The sequence below is a fragment of the Ovis canadensis genome, chromosome 2, assembly GCF_042477335.2.
Source record: "Ovis canadensis isolate MfBH-ARS-UI-01 breed Bighorn chromosome 2, ARS-UI_OviCan_v2, whole genome shotgun sequence".
NCBI lineage: Eukaryota > Metazoa > Chordata > Mammalia > Artiodactyla > Bovidae > Ovis > Ovis canadensis.
In genome coordinates, this window is record NC_091246.1 from 31,488,095 (window position 1) to 31,513,773 (window position 25,679).

The following is a 25,679-nucleotide window of genomic DNA, read 5'->3' on the forward strand; positions in this document are numbered from 1 at the left end:
AAACCATCCCCCTTCTTGCCCCCCTCCCCCCACCTCCACCCTCAAAGCTAGTCAGCTTTAAGCTTCATTCCCTGAAAGGAAGCTCGGCATGACAGTCTCAACCCACTTCATTTTCATGTCCTCCTCAAAACTACTGCCCACAATTTCTAAGAAAAGTCAGAAGCACGTTATCCCCATAAGCTCCAACACAATAGCCTCTCTCAAGGAGAAATGCTCAGTGAAGAACTCCAGTGTTCTTGGAAGGCAAACTCCTCAGTCCCTAGCCTCATTCTCAGAGGGCGGTGGTCAGGTCACAGATGGGTAACACAGTGGGTGTCACATATATGGTTACTTCAAATTCAGATTCTGGTAGTGATTACCTGGTAATCCACAAAGGGTTACCCCTTCTTTTATGCATGAAACACTGTGTGCTTGGATAATCTTACTTTGGGTTTACAAAAATAATAGCTAAAAAATATTTTTTTAACCACTAAACGAGCCAATTTGTAATTCTTTTTCCTTCTTTGGACATTTTATGATCTCATTCATCCATCACCTCACAAACATTTTTAAAAACACCTAGACCATGAAAAGTTAAACCAACACAACCTACCATAGCATGCTAAGGTACAGCCAGAAAACTCAAGCCAGTTCAAAATGACCACTTTTTCTATTATTGTTTAACTGAAGTGACATGTACGACTCTTTGTTTAAAAAGGGAAGGGCTTTTCACACACTGAATGTCTCCTTACAAATGACCAAACTCCTAGGCCAGTTCTTTTTGTAATTCTCTCAGAAGCTGCCCTCGGTATCCTTAAATGCACTCTGAAACTTTGGTATCACCTCCATTATGATGTGCTTTATGCACATTCTCGGACGCTGCAATGCCCATACTAAGGCAACACATCACAGAAGTTGGCAGCAATGCTATCAGCAAGAATTTGGCTTCAGAGTCAGAAATGATTCATCATACATTCTAAGCAGCAGAAAAACAACACACTGCTATTTTAATCCCTTGGTGCTTTCAAGAATCAAAAAACAGTAAAATTATTAAAGCCAAAGCAACAAAAATCCTACCTGCTGCAATGTTTGTAAAAACATTCATTTTTAAGAGTTTTCAACAAAAGCACTGAGGAAATAACAAACTACTTACCTTATTTCACAATATTTACTACAATGACAAATCAAGTTTTAACTTAATACAATTTCAGGAGAAAACAGGTAGTCCAAACTTCTGCAAAGTAGCATACTGAAATTCTAAATACAGAAAAACAAATTTCTCATTTGCTTTAAGTAAACAAAATCCCTCCACTGTTTCAAAAGTAATACACTACTTTCATCTTCTCTCTCCATTTTTGAGAGTACTCTGTAGTCTAAATTAATGAGTGTGAGTGGTCTCTCTCAGGATCAAACTGAGAAACCTTATACTGTGGGTCATTTATTCAGAACACTCCCTGGTTTTTAGAGATATTATATCATAATAATACCACATACCATAATAAACGTTACTGGTCTAATGTAATAATATAATGGAACTGGCTTTTTGTCCTGATGCTCTATTTAAAGAGCATGAAAGAAATCTGCATCCTGGGTCGTTTTCACTTCCTGAGAACAAAGTACGTTGATAATCAATAGGATTATCAATCAGTATTTCTATAGAACTATACCTAGGTAAATCTAAGGTTTACTGCAAATTTAATTAAAACGTAAAAAAAAAAAATGCTACCCTATTGTTGTGACCAAGTATTGGGGGGAGGGGGGCAGATGGGGAGACTGATCAAGAACTCCATCCAGTGCTCTCTTTCGGGGACCCCTACCTTCTCAAACACTTCTTCTCTGTCCTTTCGTTTCCGTTTTCGGGGTCTCCGGTTCACTCGGACCCATTTCGCGACCTGAAGTTCAAAAACCACAGGGCATTTTAAACATAGGACAACAGGTCCCCAGGGCCGCCCCTCAGCGTGAGAAAAGAAACGATCGACGGCCTCACGACGCAGCCTTCCTCGGCTTCACCTGGGGGAGCCACCGGCACCTTTAGGGCATCCAGAGGCCGCCTCAACGCTGCGGGCCCTCGGGTCTGCGGCGAGCCGAGGCCGTGACCTTCGCTCCGGCCGCTCCCTCCGTCAGTAGCCCGCTTGGCCGCCCCCGCACCGGTGTGCGCAAGAGCCCCCGGACGAGGGCCATCTTACCCACCGTTGTCGCGCGCCGCCGCCGCCGATCCCGGGCTCCGTGCCAGGGATGCAACGCGGGACCCACGGCCCGGGGAGGCAGGGAGGGGAGCGCGTGGACCGCGTCGCCCGCACTCACCTCGGCGCTCACTTGCTGCGCGAGCCCGCACTCCGCCAGGGCCTGGCGCTCCCTCTGCAGCGGCTGCGGGGGAAGGGGACAGAGTCAAGTTTATCCCGGGAGCCGCCCCAGCCTCCCTCCCCCGCGCCCCACCAACTCGGCGCGCTGACCCCCTACCTCGCCCGCAGTAGGTGAAGGTGAGAGCCGGCCGCCGGAGCCCGCGCTCAGAGCCGTCGCCCCGCCGCCCCAGCGGAAAGCGGCGGGCGCTAGAGGCCCGCAACACCTAAGGCGCAGGGCGGGCGGCGGGCGGCGCGGGGCCCGGGCGGCGGCGCGGGCGGCGGGCGGGCGCTGGGCGGGGGCGGGGCCTGCCTTAAAGGTATAGGCGGCCGCGCCACCCTCCCCGCAGGTCGCCTCCGCCCCCACCCCCGCCGGCGTGCCGGCTATTTTATTGTTCTCTTCGCAAACATCTTTCTTCTCCGCGCGCGGGCCCGCGCCCTCCCTGGCGCTGGTCGACCCCGGCGCGCGCGCTTACCTTTCCAGTCCCACCCATGCGGGACCTGGGGTACCCGCGAAAGGGCTTCTCGGCCGCGGTGGGAGCAGAAGTGCTACCCGCCGGCCGGAGAAAGGGCTTAGCGGGAGAAGCGCCCTCACCGCCGCCGCCAGCCTGAACTCGCTCTGCGAGTCAGAAACCCAAGCGTTCAGATGGCCTTCGCGGAGGGAGAGGAACTTTCCTAATGGAGTTTCCCCTGGGAAAGAATTAGACGCCATTAAGTGGACGTTTTTCAGTGCCCCCTCCGGACTTCGGGGAGGAGGCAGGTGACCTCCTGGGGGAGAAGCCGCGAGCGCGTGAAAGGCAAACTCCGAGCTCCGCCCGCGGGTCGCGGGAGCTGATGCGCTCTTGTTGAGCGCGGCCGGCGGTGCTCTCGCCCGGCTTTCGCCCCCCCCCTCTCCCCCGCCAAAGCGACTAGTAGAATTTAAGAAGGGGACAATACTTTTTCAAAAATAGGGGTAAAGTTTCCACTTGGTTTAGAAAAGTGTACGATACCCTCATTTTTTTCCGCCTACCCTCCAAAAGGCTTTCTTTCCATCCTCAGCAGCTGAGCCAGCCTGGGGGGGGGGGGGGGCGGGGTGGGGGCGGTGAGTGCTTGGGGAGAAGAGTCGGGTCGCACTCGCGTTTGCTGATCTTGACCATTCCTTTAACTTTATCGCATTTCTCTAAAGAAAATCTCTCTTGCTCTCTCTTTATTGCTACTCCATCCTTCTTTCAAGATCAAAAGCTTTAGATCAAAGCCAAGATCAAACTCACTACTTTAAATAGAAGCAACTTTGCCATGGAGTATTTTACACAAAGGGGAGCTACGTAATGGAGACATCAGAGTAGAAAACTTCATTTTATCCCTTCATCCCATATTCATAACTGAACTACTTAAAATTACATTGATGATGCATTTCTGTTTCCTAAAACAAACAACAGTTCTGCTCAAATGGGAGATTCTTGACTTGTGTTTGTGTTCCCCGGAATTAAAAAAAGAAAAGCCTACAGAGCGTTAAATCGACATATTAACCATTATTGGCTAAGTGCTATGAAATGCATGCTCATTTGCTAAAGATTTTTCAAAGTGTTATCGAATCTTTTTATACATGATGTACAACCATCACATACAATGTTTGTACTGTAAAAGAAATCCATAAAAATAACATAGCTTGCAAGTCTCAAATGCACGTACATAGGCAGGTAAACATTACCAATGATAAAGTGGATTATGTAATTGTAGAGCTGCTTAATTTAAAATGGAAATAAAACTTTGAACTATTTAAGCGTTCATGCTACTAAAAACAGTTCCATAATCAATAGAAATCTATCACCTACGGACATTTCCATCTACCCAGTAGAAGTTTTTTCCTTGGGAATTCACTGTCCCTAAAAACCCTGATACCAGCAGTTCAATATTGATGTACAGTGCCATGCCTAAATGGACCTTTCTTAAGTGTCCTCTTGGTTGATTTAGCAACAATTTAAAAATATGCAGTCTTAGAAGAAACAAAGCCAAAGTAAATTCCAACAATTCAGCAGCAGGAGGAAAGGTAACTATTGCAAATTAAACCTTATACATACTTGTATAAAAATTTGCTGTTACAGCTGGGTAGTTAGTAATTAAAAGCCTTCTCCCCTTATAATTTTCATCTGGTTGTGGTCTCAAATACACACACACACATACACACTGATCATTCCTCATTCTAAAAATCCCACTGAGCCACTGGAAAGATCTTAGGAACTGAGACCTGGGAACCTCCACTTGCTGCCATTGACAGTCTCCTTTAAACTTCCTAGCACCCAGTTCACAGAGAACCTAACAGTTTCTTGCACAAGCTGAGCAAAAACAAGCATCCTACTGTTACTCGGCTCTTCTAGGACTTTGAGTGGGTAGCCACACCTGTGATGCATTCTAAGTGCCTACTCGCTTGACTCCTTCTTTGTCCTCTTGCCCCCCAAACCCAATCCATCCTCAGCAAAGAAACCAGAATGATATTTACAAACGTAGTTCAAATGGTACCTTCTTTGCCTGGCTGGCTTCTACTTATTCTCCAGTTCTAGGCTTAAGCAATGCTTCTCCAGAAAGGTCTTTCCTTACTCCCCAATCCAAATTATGTCATCCTGCTATGTTTCTAATAGATCCTATTTATTTCCTTTAAAGTAATTATCTTTTATGGATATTTAAAATCTTTTATTAAGAGACTTTATTTTTTAGGAAAATCAGAAAGATTTGTGCAGATATCACAAAGTTCCTGTATGCAAACATAACTCACAGTTTCCTTTATTATTAGTATCTTGCATCAGTGAGAGAATTTGTTACAGTTAATGAACCAATATTTGATACATTATTAAGTAAAGTCCAGGGAATGGCAATCCACTCCAGTACTCTTGCCTGGAGAATCCCATGGACAGAGGAGCCTGGTGGGCTACAGTTCATGGGGTCACAAAGAGTCGGACATGACTGAACGACTAACATTACTGTAGTTTACATTAGAATTCACTCCTGTACAGTACAGTTCTATTATAACAATTTTTATTAATTTATTGAATGTCTGTTTCTCTGATTGGATTTCAACATCCAGGAAGAAAGAGATCTGTCTCTTCTCTTACTGATCTTTATCCAGTTACTAAAAATACTGCCTGGCACATAGTAGATAGATGCTCAATAAATATATTACGTGAATGGAAATTCTCCAGGCCAGAATACTAGAGTGGGTAGCCTTTCCCTCCTCCAGGGGACCTTCTCAACCCAGGGATCAAACCCAGGTCTGTCAAGGAAGTTCTACTACAGTTCTACTATAACAATTTTTACTAATTTATCAAATGTCTGTTTCCCTGATTGGATTTCAATGTTCAATGTAGGAATAAATGGCTGAATAAATGGCATATGAAATTTCATTGGGGAGAATCTTAAGGTGAAGGTCTTTCTAATTAAGTCCTTTTTGTTTCTCTACTAAAATATCTTATTTTGTAAAGAAAACAGAATTGTGCGTTTTTAAAAAGGAGAAACCATGGGACATCAATAACCCTGCCAGGGTATTTCTAAAATGATGCTTTAAAAAAATTACAAATGGGAAATAAAAGTTTCAGATTCCCTCATATATTAATCACTGAAGTTGTATTCCAAAATGGTGGTAGGAACTGAATTCAATCTTGAATGACATATTTCATGACACTGGAAAAATATTAATTCTTGTTGATCATGTTTAATATAACCTCAACACATTTCTTCTTTTGTCCACCTAAACCTACCTTGCTTCATGAGCAGGTCCTAGGGAAGGTAGGATGTGGAGAAACTTGAAGACTATTTTTTAAAAATTTAAATTCTTGTAGTTAAGGATGAATGCTCTAATAATTATCTTTGAAAATGTGGTGAAACTACTTTAAAGCTATCTTTTAAAAACAAATGTTTTCTGTTTGAATTACATGTTTAAAGATTATTTGTCTAGTAGAGATGCAAGTTTTGAAAAAAACTTGTTTACTGAAACTTTCTTGTCAAAGCAGTTTATAATAGCTGAAGAAAATTTCAGAAGCCGAGAAAAATGCCATTGCTTTAAAATAAAAGCATTTAGTTAACCTAGTGGCTGGGGATTACTTTCGGAAGGAAACCCTTTTCTTTTTAGTTGAGAGGAAATGATTCCTTTCCATGGAAAATGATGGTGATAACCAGTTTCATAACTGCCTTGCGATGAGGTGCAGTCCAGACGAATGAGGAGCAGCATGCCCTCCTAGGCAAGCAGAAAGCAGAGAGGGCAAACCAGGGGAGCCTTTAATTAAACCAAATAGCTTCAGACTGCAGATTACACTCCCATGGGCACTACACTACACTCCCATCCACTAGAAGTCAAAGGGCCTTTTAGTACCAAACAAGGGAGAAAGGTCCAGAAGATTTTGCTGGCTACAGAAGGACCCTACAGTCAACATATGCTCAGGGTAAATTAAAAGGTAAGAGACTACACATCTGGAAATAAAATCAAGGTTGGTTTAAGTTGCAAATAATGACAAGCAAGGATTAGGGGCTAAGTTATCCTATGTTTATGTCTTTAAATTTTGCTCTATCATTTTAAAATGTAACATTCCTTTATGATACCTTTTTTTAAAATTTGACTGCTTGACTTTAGAAAAATTATAATTCGTATTATTGCCTGTTTTGTCCCTGTATTAGAACGAATGCCTAATTTCTTTCTAAAGAGGACTGCCAAATGAACTTCTCAGTGGAAGTCCTTATAAAGCATAGTTTTCAAAAAAGGAGAGCTATCCTAAAAGTGCTTTGCAGTGACCTGGCTAACAGAATCTCTTTCTGTTAGTAACCATATTCCTGAATTCACTGTTGCTCAGAAGTCTCTATGAGCTTGCCTGAGGAAGCACACTCAGTTCTTCCATTTCTTGATCCTCTCTGAATGAAGCATTAGCTATAAACTATTGGCTCCCCAATACCAATCCATTCTGAAGGAGATCAGCCCTGGGATTTCTTTGGAGGAATGATGCTAAAGCTGAAACTCCAGTACTTTGGCCACCTCATGCGAAGAGTTGACTCATTGGAAAAGACTCTGATGCTGGGAGGGATTGGGGGCAGGAAGAAAAGGGGACGACAGAGGATGAGATGGCTGGATGGCATCACTGACTCAATGGACGTGAGTCTGACTGAACTCTGGGAGTTGGTGATGGACAGGGGGGCCTGGCGTGCTGCGATTCATGGGGCCACAAAGAGTCGGACACGACTGAGCGACTGAACTGAACTGAACTGATTGGCTCCCCAAAGAAACATACACCAGGGTGCACAGCCCCTCCCAAACCAATGGTCAGGAGGTTCACAGAGCTGGCTGAAACTCAAACTCTGACCCAGGATGGTCTGAGATTTTCTGAGGTGAAGGCAGACCACCACGCAGCTGGCATGGGATGCATTATCCTGGTGCTGTGGGAAATTCCTCTTACTGTACTATGTTCTGGGAAGAAGCCATCAACCTTTATTGAGATCCATTATAAAAAACAGCCCACAAAATCCATCACAGTGTTTACTGTAAGAATGGTTTTAGAGGGCTGTTTATTACATTAAATAGAAATTTTCTGTGAGGACCCACAGGAAAAACTTCTCCGTAGTATCAACAACAGGAATAGTTGGACTTAGGCAAATGTTTGGTTTACCTCATGAATACTGCAAATGTATCCCTTTCCCTTCTTCTAGAAAGCTCTGTGACCCAACTTTAAGGCAGCCATAGGAACTTCAGGGGATATATATATTGTATGCTAATATAATTTCTGGCCCCATATTATTTTCTTAACATTATTTTCATGTTGCTTCAGTTTTCTTACTTTAACTTACTTTTATCATTTTGTATTTTGCTTTCCAAGAGTTTGCTTACTTCTGTTTTGGACAAGAAGGAATATAAATAAATAAAATATTGGGGGTTTATTTTTCTTTCTTTCACTTTCTTTTTTTGGAGGGAGAAAGAGGGGTCTGAAAAAAAATTTATGGTTCTAATATTTTGCTCCATTAACAACACTTAGCAGTGAATTAAGTATAGAAGGTAAGGACATATGATTAACCCTTCTTGTAAAAATTGAGCAAAAAAACTGTTAAAAAATAAAGCCCAAAACAAATATACTATACAAACATCACAGAGGACTGATATAAAAATGTTAACCAGCCAAGTATTTTATCACTTTTGATTGATATCAAAACCAGAGGAACATATAGACCGGTTATTCATTTAACAAACATACTGAGTTTGCCTACAGCAAAACATAACACTGGACTTTGTAAATACAAAGATGAATAAGACTCCACCCTGTTCTCAGGAGACTAGTATGACCAGGCAGTAAGGCGGCATGGCAAAAGTGCCCAGACAGCCTGTCTGGGTTTGAATCCAGACTCTGCCACATATTAGCTCTATGACCTCTTTAGGCCTCTTTCTCATAGAGTTAAGATCAAACGACAAGCACAGTGTGCTTACCAGAGGAGGCAGTTGTTACTTATCAAAGTCTAGACTACTGGAAGTAAGAAGCAACACGACATCACTAAAAGCTGGGGGAAAGTGACCTGAAGACAAAAAAAAAGGGCTGAAGCATTACATGTACCAGAGACCACGGAACCTCAGAACTGGTAGAAAGAACCAGAGCGGTCAATTTTGTACAGGATTAAGTTTACAAAGCACTTCCCACATACAGACTGTTCTGTTTGTTTCTCACACTGTCCCATCTTCAGGATGAAGAGAATGAGTCTTCAGGAAGTATAATGCCTTTAGTATCTCACATTGTGTGGCCTTAGATCTCCTGGATGGAAATGTAGTGTTCTTTCTATGCCAGCGGGAGACCTCAGGGAACATCTTGCCTGATTTTAAGATATACGCTTACGTATGTGTGCTTAGTTGCTCAGTTGTGTCTAACTCTTTGCGACCCCATGGACTGCAGCCTGCCAGGTTCTTCTGTCCATGGGGATTCTCCAGCAAAAATACTGGAGTGGGTTGCCAAGCCTTCCTCCCCAGGATCTTCCCAACCCAAGGACTGAACTCAGGTCTCCCACATTGCAGGCAGATTCTTTACCAGCTGAGCCACAAGGGAAGATATCTGTTTATTAGAGAATAAACCACAAATTAAACATATAGATTAAAACACAGCCTGTAAAATACAATCCTATTCCATAAAGGTCTAGGGAACAGACTTGATAGAAAATAGATATTAGTATATTGCCCTCGGTATATGTGTATGACTGCAATTCTTTACAGGTGCTTAACATTCACGGCTGTGAGGATCACAATAAACTGTGGAAAACTCTTCAAGAGATGGGAATACCAGACCACCTGACTTGCCTCCTGAGAAATCTGTATGCAGGTCAAGAAGCAACAGAACTGGACATAGAACAACAGACTGGTTCCAAATAGGAAAAGGAGTATGTCAAGGCTGTATATTGTCACCCTGCTTATTTAACTTCTATGCAGAGTACATCATGAGAAATGCTGGGCTAGATGAAGCTGGAATCAAGATTGCCGGGAGAAATATCAATAACCTTAGATACGTAGATGATACCACCCTTATGGCAGAAAGCAAAGAACTAAAGAGTCTCTTGATGAAAGTGAAAGGAGAGTGAAAAAGTTGGCTTAAAGCTCAACATTCAGAAAACTAAGATCATGGCATCTGGTCCCATCACTTCATGGCAAATAGACGGGGAAACAGTGGAAACAGTGTCAGACTTTATTTTGGGGGCTCCAAAATCACTGCAGATGGTGACTATAGCCATGACATTAAAAGACGATTACTCCTAGGAAGGAGGGTTATGACCAACCTAGACAGCATATTAAAAAGCAAAGACATTACTTTGCCAACAAAGGTCCGTCTAGTCAAGGCTATGGTTTTTCCAGTGGTCATGTATGAATGTGAGAGTTTGACTATAAAGAAAGCTGAGTACCGAAGAACTGATGCTTTTGAGCTGTGGTGTTGCAGAAGACTCTTGAGAGTCCCTTTGACCGCAAGGAGAGCCAACCAGTCCATCCTAAAGGAAATCAGTCTTGGATGTTCATTGTATGCTCAAGCAGAAACTCCAGTACTTTGGCCACCTGATTTGAAGAGCTGACTCACTTGCAAAGACCCCAATGCTGGGAAAGATTGAAGGTGGAAGGAGAAGGGGACAACAGAGGATGAGATGGTTGGAGGGCACCATCGATTCAATGGACATGAGTTTGGGTAAATTCCGGGAGTTGGTGATGGACAGGGAGGCCTGGCATGCTCCAGTCCCTAGGGTCACAAAGAGTCGGACACGACTGAGCGACTGGACTGAGCTGAACTAAACTGAACATTCTTGGACACAATAATCTTAAAGAGTTTCACAGGTGAAATATAAAATTATGTAGGGGTGGTATCAGATCAATGGTTACCAACTCCTCACTGCTCATTAGAATCACCAGGACAGTTTACAAAGCCTAATGCCCAGGAGGTACTCCAGACCGCTGTGAAAGTGGGCCCCAGGCACACAGGGCCCCCTCCCTCACCGGGATTCCAATGTGTAACCTATGTTGAGAGCCACTGGTTTGGATCATTTTAATGATGACCCATCTCTAATAAGTTACTATGAAGAAATTCCAGGTGTTTGGGAGACATCTAAATTTCAAGGTCAATGCCACAGAGGATAGCCAACTATTGTGTTCTATTACAATAAGTCACTTTGGGCAGATGGCAAACACATAGCTGGACAGGATGGGCTGTCTGGCTGACCCAGGGTAGCATTTCCTGTAGCTTACTCTTCGGGGTAAACTTCGGGGCAAGATTAGTTAAGCACAAGCGTGCGCATGCACACACACACACACACACACACACACAGAGTACAAACAAGAATTAAAAAGAAGTAGAAGATCTCAACGGTACCCCAAGAAAGGCAAAAATGGATGGATATTTGACATTTTAATTTTTTCCAGGTTCCTCATATGATTCTGGATCCTGACTGAAAACAGCATACGTCCTTATCTTCAGGGACCCTAATTTTAGGGCTGACCTCGAATTCTGTACACATGAGGTGGTATATTTCCCATGCATCCCCTGTGAACAATGTTCTGATCATATTGATGGCTGCCACCCATTCCCTTGAAATGTATAAGTATTTGGAAGATTGTTGCATAGGATTTGAGGATAGTGGAAAAGACCAATGGAAGAGAGCCTTTGCTGTGTGCAAAAACTATTTCACACAGGAAGCAACCCAGGTAGACTTCCTTGAGCCTTGGGCACCATGCGTTAGCCAAATGGACTTCCTTGTTTAGAAAAGACATACTACATTGATATTACAGGAAAACTATTCTGAAAAAATGCTTTATTGGTTATTATTTATTTAGGCTCTGCCACGTGGCTTACAGGATCTTACAAACGTTACAGTTCCTCAACCATGGATTGAACCCAGGCTCCAGCAGTGAAAGTGCCAAGTCCTAACCATTGGAGGGCCAGGGAATTCCCATGATACCAGTTACTCATTTAAAACACAAACGTATATGTTAATACTTCACTAGTTTGAAAAGCAAACACTCATGTCTAGGTCCCTTTGGTTACTTCCTAAAATGGAATGGGTGTGGTATCTGTAAGTGCATGCTCATGGAGTACCTATGCTCCTTAGAGTCTGTGGCCCTTGGCATGTCTATTTTTCTTTTGCCAATATTTCAATTTTTAAAAATCTTGGCACTCACACTGGGTTGCCTATCATCTGGCCTCCCAAAGGAACCCAATGAAATCACAATTTGCAAATGACAGGAATAGGCCTTAATCATCCTGCCTTTATTAAGAAGTAGGCACACACACACACACACACACACACACACACACGGGAGAGTAAAATCCATCACAATTTAGGAGGTGGGGGGCCTGTCCCAAGTGTAAATAATACATGAGAAAAAGCTATTTTCCACAATGTTTGTTCACCAAACATTTAGATCCATCTAAGAGATGTTCCGGAAAAATAATGGGAGGGGCCAGAATTAATTGGCTGCTAATCTCTTTACTTTTTAAAGGATGTGTCCTCCAGCGGTGGATTAAATCAATATTTAATGCTACGTAGGCCCAGCTGTGTCCATATTAGGAAAGCCCGAGCTCACATCTCTCTCTGTCTTTCTCTCTCTCTCCCTCCCTTTGCTCTGCTTCCACCCCCTGCATGTGTAGGTGGCAGAGTAGGAGCCGGGGAATGTGAACTTGATCCAGCATTGATCAGCCAAGCAGCAAACTCGCATTGTTCTTTAGATACCAAACATAAATTCTTTCTAGTAGGGATAAACCCAGCCATTCTGCACACAACACAGCTTTTGTGCCCAGTAGTATGAGATGGAAAAGAACCACAAAGAACATTGGAGCTTTATTAGACTCATCATAAACATCTCCTAATACACAGAATTTAAAAATCCGCCCTGTGCATTTATATTCATATTAATATTGGGTATGTTAGAATCTCTTAAACCTAACAATCTTGTGGTCATTTTATTGTTTTTATAATGGATTTCAATTTACAGTTTATTTTTTTTTTCAGTTTATAGTTTAATACTATGGTCTATTTTAGCTTTGCCTTCTATTTGAGCACTTCTTATTTCACTGCCTTGCTCTCAGGTTCACGGGCACTGGATCATGCTAATATACAACCAAATATGCTGTGGCTATTTTTTGGTGCTGGCTTGTGAATGTGGCTTAAGTATTTCTGTACAAAGCCATGTGTAACGGGAAGTACACAGTTGAGAATTTAGACTCCTCCAATGCGTGCATCCATTCCTGCCATCTCTATGGCATACAACCCCCATAAAGCAGAGATAATGCCATCTGCCTTGCAGAGCTGTGTTGAGAACACAATGAGATGGTGAAGTCAAGAAATAGACCAGCTAACGCTAATTCCTTTCCTCTTTCTCCTCAGAACCTAAGTGGTGGCTCACAGTCAAGAATCCGCCTGCAATGCGGAAGACCTGGGTTTGATCCCTGGGTTGGGAAGATCCCCTGGAGGAGGGAAAGGCTACCCACTCCAGTATTCTTGCCTGGAGAATCCCCATGGGCAGAGGAGCCTGGTGGGCTGCAGTCCACGGGGTCACAAAGAATCGGACATGACTAGCGACTAAGCGACTAAGCACACAACCTTTCAGAGATCTCAAAATAACCGAGTTGTGACCACCTAATAAAAAGCCCCATTCGACCACCACACAGCCATGATGCCACTGGACACAGCCTGGGAGATATGACCCATCTCAGCCACCACAAACTCGTGCCTGTCCCTTCCCTAAGGACTGGTGGACTCAATGGAGCAAGTTCTCTTCCTCGTAGGCCTGATTCTAAAGGAGATCATTCTGCTTCTGACCCCGCCTCACTTAAAACAATAAGCCCACGGTTGTTACAGGAAGACCATAAAATGAAATTTGATATTTCTACATTCTTCTCTGAAGATACCAGCCTGACCAGGTGCTAGATGCGAAAACATCTTAAAATCCTAGTAGCAGATACATACATTTAAAACCAACAATAGTGTGATAATTAAGAACTTGGGCTTTTAAGTTAGACAGATTTCCTTTTCCTCATCCATAACATGCATGTAATAATGATGTCAATAAGGCTGACATCAGGTGAGAGAGCTGTGACTAGAAGAAGCATACAGCAATTGTATATACTATGTATAAGACACTGAGCATCGTACTCAATAAAATGCACTGACTCAATAAAATGATAGCCCTGTTTTCATTCTGGATATTCTAATACATAAAATAATATACCCCAGTGTTCTGGGGGGAGGGAAGAAGCATTAAATAAAAAATACAGTTCTACAGGGGGCTCAGACGGTAAAGAATCTGCCTGCAATGCAGGAGACTTCGGTTCGATCTCTGGGTTGGGAAAATGCCCTGGAGAAGGGAATGGCTACCCACTCCAGTACTCTGGCCTGGAGAATTCCATGGACAGAGGAGCCTGACGGGCTACAGTCCATGGGGTCACAAAGAGTCGGATATGACTAAGTGACTCACTCTCACAGAGAGTTATACAACCTATATATTCTTTGATTTACCCATTTACAGTTTAATTCACTGAAAGTATGCCAAAACCAGGAAGATATCTCTCAATTACAAAATCAATGCAGTAACAAAGAAACACAATTTGAGGAGGAGAGAACCAGTGAGAACTCAGGAGGCAACTTTGTAATAAATACAACCAAGAAGAGTCTTAAAGAGAATGTGTCTATGGCTGGCCACATGGGATATGAAGCTTCAGCATGCACAGTTGAGGGGAGAGGGAGCAAGCGCAGAGGGAAGAGGAGATGGAGTCCTTGAAACAGAGGCCAAAGGAGCCGCTGGGCCTAGGGGGCGACTTCTCTGCAGGGTAGTGGGCAGCAGGGTTGAAAGGACTCCCTTCAGGCTGGCCCCATTGTCACTTGCTGCCCTGAAGTCTCTGTCCCCCATTCTGATGTCTTGATTCTGAACTACCTCCCATGCATTTTCATGCCAATAAAGTTGCTAAAATTAAGAACTGAATTGTGACTCTTTGCGGCATAAATAATGTCATCTTATAAAGCCGGGGCTAATAACAACCAGGATGCCCTTAACGCTTTTAAGAAAAACCATCTGATCTGTGATGCCCTCGATGTGGTTTGAAATTTCCCTCGGCCTACAAAGGAAAATATTTTTAGCATGTAGCACAGTTTGAAACAGACACATAAATGCACTGAAAATATAATTTTAGGAAAGCATCTGGGTTTGATCATTTCTTGTTTTACCTCAACACTGACTAGGTTCTATTTTCTCAATATAAGAAACACGGCAACATTCCACTAGAAACTATGCAGCAATCACTGTAGCAATTTCTCATAAATATTTCATTACTGGCTCTGTTTTTATTTTTAAAGTGGCAAATACTCTAATGGTTTAACTATAAAAGCAGCATAAAAATGAAGTGCGCCTTCTGGAGCATTTGCCCCCAGTGTTTTCCCCTCTTTCAAAAAGCAACTTAGAACTCACTGGATGATTTTTCCCAAGATCATTTGGACAATGAACGTATACCAGTATTTATGTCTCAAAATGTATCCTAGAAATAGTTGCCATGGTCCAAGGTAAAACTCACTGCAGTTTTTATTGATATGCAGGAATTTTAAGACATTAACAACCATACCAAAATTGTTTTCATCTCCTGAAGGTCAAACAGGTTAATACCTGTGAATACTTGATTTTAATTATTAATAGAAGCAAATGCCTATCCTTCAATGATCAACCAGCATAAATGTTCTGGCAGATTGACTATTACTTAATTTCTCTCAATAATCTGAAAGATTTTGGCAATTTTCCAGTGGAAGAGAAAAGCAGGGCACAAACTTTTTTTTTTTTTTTTTTTGGATCGTGTACATTTGTAAAACACCACTCAGGATGAAACATATGAAAACTTTCCTTATATCACTCCAAACTAAGAGCAAGTTTTCAGTCTGAGGACAGTTCAGCAGATTCCTGGAGAGGAAAGGAAGACACTTGGAGGAAAAGTAAATTCCAACTTCCTCCTTTCAAGAGGTGACAAGAGCTGAAGCCTCAGCAAAGTATATGGTGACAGGAGGCTCAAAGAAGCTGGGACCTTCACCTAGGGCTGTTCCCCTCTTTCCTCAAAGAAGCAGTGAGGACTCAGAGAAGGCAAGTAGCTTGCCCACAGCCACACAGCTTAGGGGTACAGGGCTCTCTCCAAAGCTGAACCGAACGTATCAGATCCCTCCTTCATCCAACATAGGACATAGCAGAACAAAACTTCACTGCTGCATGCTCTGTCAAAACAGCATATTGTATATAACACACTTGACTCTCCTCCTCTATCCAGCCTCCACTCTTGTTCACTACCCTCAGAATAATGCAGCCTGGCATTTTATGCATCAAATTGTCTGAATCCCACTCAAGAGTGTGATGGTAGCAGTTATAACTAGTCAGGATCAGAAGCAGAAAATACTGAGTTTGTAAAGGCCAGAGGCGGAGGATTGACCTGGAAGGATAGGGTCTTCTGCTGAATGAGCTGGACACACTCGTTACCGAACACCAATAAATCATGGACAACTGCCATTCAGAGATATGTGTGACGTGAACGCTGCCCTTCTTTAAACACACATTTGGATTTGGACAATTTGACAATCACTGACTGTTACCCTGACCTGTGATACACTTGCTGATTGGCCGCCACAGGGCTGTGCCCCTGGCATTCTCCTTCTCTGGGTCAGCAGAGGTGACAGAGGAGGGCAAAAGCCAGGGACTCTGGTTGGTGTTTGCTTGTGAATGCAAATAACCGGACACAGGACTCGCCCAGGACTCGGCCCTTAAATGCTTTGGAAGCTACATAAAAACACTTTTTGGTTCAGCCAATTGCTTTTTCTCATTTGTTGTTTTGATGACCTGGTATTTATAATCTAATTTAGTTTTCATCTCATGAGAGGAATAGTTGCATCTCTCAAAAGACAAAGACGTAAACTAATCTCTACGACACTCACATTCATTCACACACACACACAAAGTTAACAACTTTTCAGTGCAATAAAGCCCATACTTTCTTTCTTCCTTTTTAAAATATTTATTTGGCTGAGTTGGGTCTTAGTGGCAGCACACAGGCTCAGTAATTACAGTGTGCGGGCTTATTTGCCCTGCAGCATGTGGGATCTTAGTTCCCTGACCAAGGACTGAACCCATATCCCCTGCATTGCAAGGCAGATTCTTCACCACTGGATCACCAGAGAAGTTCCATCCTCATATTTTCTATGCAAACTATTCCATCAGACACACAGGGTTCCCATTTAGAAACATCTAAATGGAAGAGGGTTGTGTATACCTGTGACAATGTTTATGAAAAGCCCTGGATTGTGAGGGCTTTCACATCCCTGTACACACAAAGTACATTTTTTTGGCCCTTTAAATAACAGAAATAAACATATTCCGGGAAAAGAACAGTCATTAATTAAATTAAAAATCATCCTTGTTTAGGCTTTCTGCTGTATTCATTTATTATCGCTTTATAGGCCTAAGGCAAGAATGGGACTAAGTTAATTTGGATTAAAAGCAGTCCTGCTAAAAATGCAAAATGCCTTAATTGGGTAGACTGAGGACTGAGGGTCTTAGATTGAAGCCTTGGCTCTGCCCTTCAACTAGGGCTTTGAGTTTGGGCACATCAGTATGCATCCCCTGGGGTACAGCTATCCCATGGGTGAAAAGATGAGCTCTTCTCCAAGACTCACTCCTACCTAGGATTCTAAAATAGACTGAAATTTGTGCAACACCAGAAAAGCCTAAAATTTAGCCCTGAAGCAATAGAGGCGATACCCCATAGATATATACCATACAGACATGAAATACCCACCTATTTTATACAACATAATGGTTCTCCACAAAAGAGAAGAAAAAAGTCCCCTGTTCTAAAAGCAGTCAAGTGTTCCTAATAGCTTTTCTTGTCAGCAGAAATTCCAGCAGGCAGCAGACGAGGGTGGAAGTCCAGTGAGCGCTGTGAATGGCCACAGTAGGAGCTGCCGCCCACAGGCCTGGGAGCATCAGTCTATGCAATGATGCTGTGTGATGTCAGAGACCAGAGGCCTGCATGTGTGTGCGCTCGTGCACACAACACACTGCAAGGCTAGGTCTCATGGCTTTCCCCGGGTGCGGGAAGCGCACGATGCAAACACAGAATAATGTGTCTTTGATGCAATCCTACCAGAGTATGTCTTCAGCCTAATAGAAGAGAGCATGAAAGCAGTTCCTCTTAAAAGGTAGAACTGGATGTTTTTCTACTGACAGAGGTTTGTAATCCAAAGCTGGTATCTTTGTCATAATTCTTGGAGTGTACTTGTCCCTTCGTTCTAAAGATCTCTCTATATGAACCAGATAAAGCACTGCTCAAAGAAATTCTGTTAAACAGAATCACTCCTTACAAGAGCTACAGTGTCCTTACTTAAGTGAATCTCTCTACGGGTGCGCAATATGTATGAAAATGAAGATCAGGTACTGGCTATATGTTCTACCATGACTCACTAGGCACTGCACCTTGAGGACAATCACGTGGACTCTCCTGCACAATAAGCTGGAAACCTGTGACCAAGAAGGGGGTGGGGGATGGAGGCAGGACAGCCGAGTCTCTAGTCTCCAAGCAAGTCGTCTTCTAATGGACTTGGCATTCTGGCTGAAATTCGAAAGTACAGAAGTCAACCTCTCCAGTTCCCCAGTTCAGTTCAGTTCAGTTTAGCCGCTCAGTCGTGTCCAACTCTTTGTGACCCTATGGACTGCAGCAAGGCAGGTCTCTCTGTCCATCACCAACTCCTGGAGGTTACTCAAACTCATGTCCATTGATTCGGTGATGCCAACCATCTCATCCTGTCATCCCCTTCTCCTCCCACTTCAATATTTCCCAGCATCAGGGTCTTTTCCAATGATTTAGTTCTTCGTATCTGGTGGCCAAAGTACTGGAGTTTCAGCTTCAGCATCAGTCCTTCCAATGAATATTCAGGACTGATTTCCTTTAGGATGGACTGGTTGGATCTCCTTGCAGTCCAAGGGACTCTCAACAATCTTCTCCAACACCACAGTTTAAAAGCATCAATTCTTCAGCGCTCAGCTTTCTTTATAGACCAACTCTCACATCCATACATGACTAGTGGAAAAACGATAACTTTGACTACATGGACCTTTGTTGGCAAAGTAACGTCTCTGCTTTTTAATATGCTGCTAGGTTGGTGATAACTTTCCTTCCAAGGAGCAAGCATCTTTTAATTTCATGGCTGCAGTCACCATCTTCAGTGATTTTGGAGCCCAGAAAAATGAAGTCTGTCAACTGTTTCCCCACCTATTTGCCATGAAGCGATGACTGATTTCCTTTAGGATGGACTGGTTGGATCTCCTTGCAGTCCAAGGGACTCTCAACAATCTTCTCCAACACCACAGTTTAAAAGCATCAATTCTTCAGCGCTCAGCTTTCTTTATAGACCAACTCTCACATCCATACATGACTAGTGGAAAAACGATAACTTTGACTACATGGACCTTTGTTGGCAAAGTAACGTCTCTGCTTTTTAATATGCTGCTAGGTTGGTGATAACTTTCCTTCCAAGGAGCAAGCATCTTTTAATTTCATGGCTGCAGTTACCATCTTCAGTGATTTTGGAGCCCAGAAAAATGAAGTCTGTCAACTGTTTCCCCACCTATTTGCCATGAAGCGATGGGACCAGATGTCATGACCTCATTTTTCTGAATGTTGAGTTTTAAGCCAACTTTTTCACTCTCCTCTTTCACTTTCATCACGGGGCTCTTTAGTTCTTTGCTTTTTGCCATAAGGGTGGTGTAATTAATCTGAGTGAACTCTGGGAGTTGGTGATGGACAGGGAGGCCTGGTGTGCTGTGATTCATGGGGTCGCCAAGAGTCGGACACGACTGAGGGACTGAACTGAAGTGAACTGAACTGAACTGAATCTGCATATTTGAGGTTATTGATATTTCGCCTGGCAATCTTGAGTCCAGCTTGTGTTTCATCCAGTCCAGCACTTCTCATGATGTACTCATTCCAATCCCAAAGAAAGGCATGGCAAAGAATGCGCAAACTACATCACAATTGTACTCATCTCACATGCCAGTAAAGTAATGCTCAAAATTCTCCAAGCCAGGCTTCAGCAATACGTGAACTGTGAACTTCCAGATGATCAAGCTGGTTTTAGAAAAGGCAGAGGAACCACAGATCAAATTGCCAACATTCACTGGATCATTGAAAAAGCAAGAGAGTTCCAGAAAAACATCTATTTCTGTTTTATTGACTATGCCAAAGCCTTTGACTGTGTGGATCACAATACACTGTGGAAAATTCTGAAAGAAATGGGAATACAAGACCACCTGACCTGCCTCTTGAGAAATCTGTAGGCAGGTCAGGAAGCAACAGTTAGAACTGGACATGGAACAACAGACTGGTTCCAAATAGGAAACGGAGTACGTCAAGGCTGTATATTGTCACCCTGCTTATTTAACTTCTATTCAGAGTACATCATGAGAAATGCTGGGCTGGAAGAAGCACAAGCTGGAATCAAGATTGCTGGGAGAAATATCAGTAACCTCAGATATGCAGATGATACCACCCTTATGGCAGAAAGTGAAGAGGAACTAAAGAGCCTCTTGATGAAAGTAAAAGAGGAGAGTGAAAAAGTTGGCTTAAAGCTCAACATTCAGAAAATGAAGATCATGGCATCTGGTCCCATCACTTCATGGGAAATAGATGGGGAAACAGTGGAAACAGTGTTAGACTTTATTTTTTTTGGGCTCCAACATCACTGCAGATGGTGACTGCAGCCATGAAATTAAAAGACGCTTGCTCCTTGGAAGGAAAATTATCACTAACCTAGACAGCATATTAAAAAGCAGAGACATTACTTTGTCAACAAAGGTCCATCTAGTCAAAGCTATGGTTTTTCCAGTAGTCATGTATATATGAGTGTTGGACTGTAAAGAAAGCTGAGCGCCGAAGAATTGATGCTTTTAAACTGTGGTGTTGGAGAAGATTCTTGAGAGTCCCTTGGACTGCAAGAAGATCCAACCAGTCCATCCTAAAGGAAATCAGTCCTGGGTATTCATTGGAAAGACTGATTTTGAAGTTGAAACTCCAATATTTTGGCCACCTGATGCGAAGAGCTGACTCATTGGAAAAGACCCTGATGCTAGGAAAGATTGAAGGCAGGAGGAGAAGGGGACAAAAGAGGATGAGATGGTTAGATGGCATCACCGACTCAATGGACATGAGTTTGGGTAAACTCTGGGAGTTGGTGATGGACAGGGAGGCCTGGCGTGCTGTGGTTCCTTGGTTCACAAGGAATTGGACTGAGCAACTGAACTGAACTGAACTGAACTTTGCAAATAAATTAAATAAGCAGTGTGACAATATACAGCCTTGACGTACTCCTTTCCTGATTTGGAAACAGTCTGTTGTTTCATGCCCAGTTCTGTTGCTTCTTGATCTGCATACAGATTTCTCAGGAGGCAGGTCAGATGGTCTGGTATTCCTATCTCTTAAAGAATTTTCCAGAGTTTATTGTGATCCACACAGTCAAAGGCTTTGGCGTAGTCAATAAAGCAGAAGTAGATGTTTTTCTGGAACTCTCTTGCTATGATCCAACGGATGGTGGCAATTTTATCTCTGGTTCTTCTGCCTTTTCTAAATCCAGCTTGAACATCTGGAAGTTCATGGTTCACATATTGTTGAAGCCTGGCTTGGAGAATTTTGAGCATTACTTTGCTAGCGTGTGAGATGAGTGTAATTGTGCAGTAGTCTGAACATCCTTTGGTATTGCCTTTCTTTTGGATTGGAATGAAAACTGATGTCTTCTAGTCCTTGGCTACTGCTGAGTTTTCCAAATTTGCTGGCATACTGAGTGCAGCATTTTCGCAGTATCATCTTTTAGGATTGAAATAGCTCAGCTGGAATTCCATCACCTCCACTAGCTTTGTTCATAGTGATGCTTCCTAAGGCCCACTTGACTTCACATTCCAGGATGTCTGGCTCTAGATGAGTGATCACACCATCGTGATTATCTGGGTCATGAAGATCTTTTTTGCATAGTTCTTCTGTGTATTCTTGCTATGTCTTCTTAATATCTTCTGCTTCTGTTAGGTCCATACCATTTCTGTCCTTTATCAAGCCCATCTTTGCATGAAAAGTTCCCTTGGTATCTTTAATTTTCTTGAAGAGATCTCTAGCCTTTTCCATTCTATTGTTTTCCTCTATTTCTTTGCATTGATCACTGAGGAAGGCTTTCTTATCTCTCCGTGCTATTCTTTGGAACTCTGCATTCAAATGGGTATATCTTTCCTTTTCTCCTTTGCCTTTCACTTCTCTTCTTTTCATGGCTATTTGGAAGGCCTCCTCAGACAACCATTTTGCCTTTTTGCATTTCTTTTTTCTCGGGGATGGTCTTGATCACTGCCTCCTGTACAATGTCATGAACCTCTGGTTCATAGGCCTCAAACTCACAGTAGAGGCCCATTGAGCATGCCTTGAACAATGGCTGGTTTGCAGATGTCCCCATAGACCATGGGCTTGTGGGCAGGTGCTGTGCCCTTTCGGCTTTTGTATGCTCATGGCCCAGCACAAGGCTGGGCATGTTGGTTGAACAAATAAACTAAACTCCAAAGCCAAATACAAAAGTGAGGGACTCTAAGAGTTCAGAGTGTACTCAGCAAAGAGGAACTATTTTCATAGAATATATTCCAGATGATGACATAGTTATGAGTTCTATCAGTTGGTCCCAGATCTTATTGTGATCCTCATTTAGTGGGTGTTGCCTGAGTCTGGAACCTGTAGTTTTAAATAGCTTCCTGGATTATTCCCAAACCAAGTCTCAGTATAATAGGACCGAGTGAGGGCCTCCAACCCAAGCCTGCAAAGCTATGCTTCTAGAAGATACCCAACCTTATCTCTTTATTAAAATCTGTGTGTGCATGGGCCACTACCAACTGTCTCCATCAGCTGAACTGAGCCAAACACACTTTCCAGAGCCAGTGGCTCCTGCTTCCTCTTCCTTTCAGTTCAAAAGGCTGAACAGTAGGTTTATCCTTAGTCCACTAAGCAAATACAGGATTTCTCTCCACATTGTCACTCCTAAACATGTCTCTGTCCATCTGGGCCAGTTTAGAATTGCTATTCTTTTTAAAGAAAAAAAAAAAAAGTTCTCGAATGTTTTTTATCCACCCAAGAAAGCCATTATCATATACTTTCCTCTGCGTTTGCTTTAAAAATATACATCCAGTCTGAGATCCTGAAGGATGCCAGCTTTGGTCCCAGTCAATTTCCTCCGTGTTCTCCCGTGTCACTTAGCAGGATTTGTGCACATCATCGGCGCTGCATGAACTGGTGCTTGTTTCATATCCCTTCCCGCTTATTTCTTTAAGGGCAACCTATAGATGTGTTTTCTGGGAAGACACTACTGGCCCTCAAGGTATTTAATGATGCTTTTTAAAAGTATCCACGTGGGAACTTCCCTGGTGGTTCAGTGGTTAAGAATCCACCTGCCAATGCAGGGAATACGGGTTTGATCCCTGGTGAGGGAACTAAGATCTATCATGTCATGGAGCAACCAAGCCCGTGCATCACAACTACTGAGCTTGTGTACTCTAGAGCCCATGTGTTGCAACTTCGGAGGCCTAGAGCCTATGCTCTGCAGCAAGAGAAACCACCGCAACAGGAAACGCACACAGAGCAACTACAGAGAGCCCAGTGCAGCAACAAAGAACCAGTGCAGCCCAAAATAAATAAATGTCATTGAAAAAATCCATGTAAATGAATAGCTTCTGGACATGAAAGTTCAAAAGCTGAAAACCAAGGAGCAAAAGTGTCTCTAACTACTCCTTTCACTCCATGAGTCCCGAGTACCTGCATGGAGGGGAAGGGCTTGGCTTTTCATCCAGGGAGTTTTCTTTCTAGCAAGGCTGCTGGCCCACCGGCCCAGATATCTTACTGCCACTCAGTCACTAAGCACTCTGTCTACAAGCCTCTGGTAAATCTTGGGTGAACTTTTCCTTTTCACATTCAACCCTGTGCAATCTAGCTGTGTCCTGCCTTACACTCAATCTGCTTCTCAGATCCTGTTCTCCAAGCAAAGCAAGCAACAATAAACTCCTTCCTAACAAGGAAAACGGAGCGGGAAAGATCACTGCTGCAAATGGTGGTCAATACAGATTCACCAGATACATTTTATCACGATAAATTGCATTCACCTATCTATTTTGAGGGGTGGAACGGTGACAACCCACTCCAGTATTCTTGCCTGGAGAAGCCCATGGACAGAGGAGGCTGGTGGGCTACAGCCCACAGGGATTGCAAAGAGCTGGACATGCCTATGGCCTTGATTAGAGTGCAGCAGAGGCTGAGGCCAGGACAAGGGAGCTGAGAGTGAGGCTGACCTGAGGAAGGGGGGAGGAGGGGACAGGGGGCCTTTCCTCCACCCCTCACACTGGGGAAGTTGTCTCCATTCCCCTTGTTCTGGGGCATTACCCGCTGAGCCTCACTCGTGCTGTGACAAGCTAGTTACTCAACACTGCCGCTGCCCCCATCACTGAGATCTGACTCTGCATCCTGCTGCTCAAACATGCATATTTAGTTTTCACCACCAGACACTGAACATGTCACACCCCTTGCCTAAAATGACTTCTCCCTTACCTGTTCTTCAAGGTTGACTTCAAATGGTAACTCAGTCCTTTCTGCTTCCACAAATGCAAAATGACCTCTTTCTTCCCAACTCTAAAAGTGAGGTAGGGACTTCCCTGGTGAAGCATGTATCTGCTGATACTTTTTACGTTGACCTGTCTTTATACTTAGAAATGTCTCTTAACAGTAGGCTTCTCCGGTGACTCAGATGGTAAAGGATTTGCCTGCAATGCTGGAGACCTGTGCTCAATCCCTGGGTCAGGAAGATCCCCTGGAAAAGGAAATGGCAACTCACTCCAGTATTCTTGCCTGGAGAATTCCGTGGACAGAGGCGCCTGGCAGGCTACAGATCATGGTGTTGCAAAGAATTGGACACGACCGAGAGACTATCACTCACTCACTCACTGCTGCTGCAGTGGATGAGAATCTACCTGTCAATGCAGGGGACATCGGTCAGATTCCTGGTCCAGGAAGAATCCATAGGGCGCAGAGCAACTAAGCCAGTGGGCCACTACTGAGCCCGAGCTCTAGAGCCTGCAAGTTGCAACTAGAGCCGGAGCTCTAGATACCGCAAGCTTCAACCACTGAGCCCATGGTGCTAGAGCCTGTGCTCTGTAAGAAGAGAAGCCACGGCAATAAGAGGCCCAAATACCACAATGAAGGGCAGTCTCCTCTTGCCACAACTAGAGAAAGTCCATGTACAGCAACGAAGACCCAGCACAGCCAAAACTACCTAAATCAATAAATTTCAAAAACTAAATAAATAAAAGTGAGCTAGTTTTACACCACTTATTGCTGTTTCCTGTAGATCAGTTATTTGTGTATCTATTTTCCCTACTGAATTATTAAGCATTCTGAGGGTAAAGCCTGCGTTTCTCTCATCTTTGAGTCATGCACAATCCCTCACGAAGGACAGATATACAGGCTATATTCCTAGAAAGAAGGGAAGGGGCAGGAAGGAAGGCACTTAGCTGGAGGGGTGATTTCAGATCCTGGAAAAAGCTTCCTCTGGCAAATCTCATGCATCTGCTCTGGGATGCTTGACAGTTCTATCGAAGCCTAAGGTCTGATACAGTTACAAAGGAAATTTTCAAGGGAAAGGAAACACTTTTAATCCCTATTATTCACTCTGTGTCTAGTCTTAGATTACTGTGAATGAGATTCAAATTCTTTCTGGAAGTCAGGTTTTGAAAGGGAGTGAAAAGAAGGAAGGCTGGGGAGCTTTCATTTGGGGCACCAAAGGAAAATGTCTCCTGTTTCTTCCTGGTGCCCT

The 25,679-nt window shown here is 43.3% G+C and overlaps 1 protein-coding gene across 10 annotated transcripts in view; it reads right to left on the reverse strand.

Moving 5' to 3' along the window:
• The window catches only part of AOPEP (aminopeptidase O (putative)), a 413,124-nt gene that overhangs the window by 74,076 nt on the left and 313,369 nt on the right, over positions 1-25,679 (reverse strand). For 6 of the 10 annotated variants that reach the window (XM_069575754.1, XM_069575752.1, XM_069575753.1 and 3 more), the window contains exons 12-13: positions 2,284-2,346; positions 1,797-1,871 (exon numbers count right to left, since the gene is read on the reverse strand). In XM_069575754.1, the coding sequence (XP_069431855.1) occupies positions 1,797-1,871; positions 2,284-2,346 (138 nt within the window). Of the gene's footprint in view, positions 1-1,796; positions 1,872-2,169; positions 2,347-25,679 lie in introns of all 10 variants that reach the window. The other 4 variants (XM_069575749.1, XM_069575750.1, XM_069575748.1 and 1 more) reach the window with 1 other exon arrangement.